The sequence below is a fragment of the Diorhabda carinulata genome, chromosome 1 (assembly GCF_026250575.1).
Source record: "Diorhabda carinulata isolate Delta chromosome 1, icDioCari1.1, whole genome shotgun sequence".
In the NCBI taxonomy this organism is placed as follows: Eukaryota; Metazoa; Arthropoda; class Insecta; order Coleoptera; family Chrysomelidae; genus Diorhabda; species Diorhabda carinulata.
Window position 1 is genome coordinate 26,430,157 of NC_079460.1, and position 2,840 is coordinate 26,432,996.

General features: G+C 32.9%; 1 protein-coding gene across 12 annotated transcripts in view; it reads right to left on the bottom strand.

Annotated features, from left to right (window-relative positions):
- Positions 1-801: 801 nt before the first annotated feature.
- LOC130890825 (trithorax group protein osa) overlaps positions 802-2,840 on the bottom strand; it is an 80,395-nt gene continuing 78,356 nt past the window's right edge. For 6 of the 12 annotated variants that reach the window (XM_057795279.1, XM_057795220.1, XM_057795269.1 and 3 more), the window contains 2 exons: positions 2,291-2,840; positions 802-1,705 (listed from right to left, as the gene is read on the bottom strand). The exon at positions 2,291-2,840 is cut by the window's right edge and continues 967 nt beyond it. In XM_057795279.1, coding sequence (XP_057651262.1) covers positions 935-1,705; positions 2,291-2,840 — 1,321 coding nt within the window. In that variant the 3' untranslated portion in view covers positions 802-934. The remainder of the gene's footprint in view (positions 1,706-2,290) is intronic. The other 6 variants (XM_057795261.1, XM_057795183.1, XM_057795202.1 and 3 more) reach the window with 1 other exon arrangement.

A 2,840-nucleotide genomic window follows, 5' to 3' on the forward strand; every position in this document is an offset into this window, starting at 1 on the left:
AGCCAGAAAAATATCACCACATATTTTAAACTACATTTGAGTTCTAGACCAAGACTGCCATTGTTTTCAATGATAACAGTCTTTTCTTGTTCTTTTTTAACAGAGTTCAATTCAATGTAACAGCTAAAATGGGATGTATAAAACATTTCTAAATATACATAGAAAATTAAAACTTGTATAAGTATAAAAACACCATTTTCGGTACTTCCTTTGTACATTTATTTATTTATTTAAATTCATTATCAGACATGTATAAAGCATTCGCACAGTAATACCAAACATGAATGAAGAGAAGGGTGTGTGCAGGAAACAAAATCAAGATGACGACACCACCTGCACTGCATATATAATCACACCATATCAGGTTATTCCAGAACAATTCGACTCTACTGTTTATTTTGTAGGTAGGTTTATATCAAATTAATAAATAAGTAACATGGATGTATGTTAAACATTTTCCAGAAAGACAAAATCTCGCTTAATTTACAAAATGGTACAATTATTGGATTACAATTACACTATGTGAATTAACTAGTATTATCGACAGAGGTCCTGATATCCGAATCTAGTCTATTGGTGTCAAATTTCACACAACACTCTTACTCAAATGTTCACTCACGCGCACTCACACTGTCAATTCTATTTTGTGGTAGTCCGCCGAGGAAAATCACACTATACACGGGTCGGTAAATGGTTTATATATATATATATATATATATATATATATATATATATATATATATATATATATATATATATATATATATAATATATATATATATATATATATATACAATATATATATATATATATATATATATATATATATATATATATATATATATATATATAGTCTATTCTGTACACCTTCAAGGCCGCATAGACAACAAAACAATTCAATAGTTCAGTATCTACAGATGTAGAGTAGATCGGATTAGCTACGAGATATCTGGAACAGAACTTTCGAGAGTAACAAAGCTACTTGTTGATCTAGTATCTGACTCATAACTAGAGCAAGCAGTCTTGATTCCTGTTGCACCAGTAAAGTCTTATTTTCGGGATGTCTAGCTAAAAATACTAATGTCGCGGCTGCTCTTCTTAACATATCCAAACTTGTTCCCATAGAATCAGGATTTTCTCTGAGAGCACTAATCCCATGCGTATTAGCTACATTCATAGCACTCTGTTCTGCTTGCTCGATAAAAGCCACTAATAGTGAAACACAAGGTGTTTGTGAAGCAACTACTCGAGCCATACTGCTGTCTGCTGCGGCCAAGTAATGCAACAGATTTATTGAAAATTCTCTCAATACCTGATCTTCAGACTTGCACAGATGCTTTGTGAGTACAGCGCAGAGCTTCTCTAATCTGGAAAATGGAGGTGTTGCTATTACCAAATCTACATTACTATTTGTGACACATAACTTGCAAAGAGCTTCTAAAGCTAGCCTCTGCGGAGAAAGCAATGATGAATGAGATACAGAAGCGAAAGGATCTTGACCAGCCGCTGAAGGGCATATTGCCCAATGAAGAAGTCCATCTAACAGAGGCCTAGCCACTTCTTCTTCAAATATTGATACATCTATTTGTCCAGCTATATTCGATATTGATACAAGGATATTTTCTCTAATCTGTATTAGGAAGTCCCACCACCATTCACTCTCACCCTGTAAACTGCTACATGAATCTGCAAAGTCTGCATCTTCCTAAAAATGAAAACACGTTTTTAGTAGATAATTATGGAAAAATAAGCAATACAAGTTACATTAATGAGCCTGATACTAAAAATAATTACGAGTTAAAAATTTAAACATGTTCTTTTTAATGTGTTCTTTAAGTTTAGAATTAGAATGATAGCCTTAATCTAGGATGAAAAACATTTGTAAGAAGTTTTATTAACATGTAATAAGAAAAAACTGATGTATTTGGTCTCCAAATAGCTAAATATACTCCTGAATATATCTAGACATCAACAAAAGAAAGAGGTTGATATTTGCTTGTGGCATCTTGTTTCATGAAACTTTAACTTCATGGATCAATTGAGGGGTTCGTTTTAGCATTTTATTAGGTACAAGTATATTAATTTCAATAAAAGAACTATAAACTCATGTGTTAATACTGTGAATATGAATATCAAAGTACACAGTTAACTTCAAACTCAATATTATTATATGATTTATTATTTGAGAAATAATTTGAAAATTGTATGCAACTATTTTATTTGATTAAAAAATTGACAGTTTAAAAAAAAATATTCTAATTTTATAGATAGCAGTGATGAGGATTCTTACCTCCCTATCGTAATTTCTAGTTTTTTGCGTCCTAGGTGGATGTTCATGATGAAGTAAAAGTAATTTGCCAATAAGTGCTAAAAATGTTCGACTTCTTGCGAACTCAATCTCGTTTCCAGGGATGAATGTGAGATTTCTAAGAATGTTGGATAGACAAACACAACGTTTTCCAATATTGTCCTGACTCTCAGTAATGAGCATCAAACTAGCTTCATCTCTGGCATAAGCTTCATCTTCATAGTCAGAAATTCGCCTTCGTTTTAAGGTACCGGACGGATCCCGCACCACAAGGTCCTTCAAATCACCACACTCTCCGTTTACACTAATATTCAGATCTATACTTGGACTTTCCTCACAGTTCGTTTTTTCACTCACTACATCAGTCTTTATTTTGTCTGTGAGCATGTTGTTTGCTTCTGATTCTTTTTTAATTCGAGATAACACATCACTTAATGTTTTTGTCCTACGCCTTTTGTCACAAATCTTGACAGGTGGTGGAATTTTATCTGATCGCGCCTCATCGGGTGTAGGGCTCTTCATTTTCCTTTCC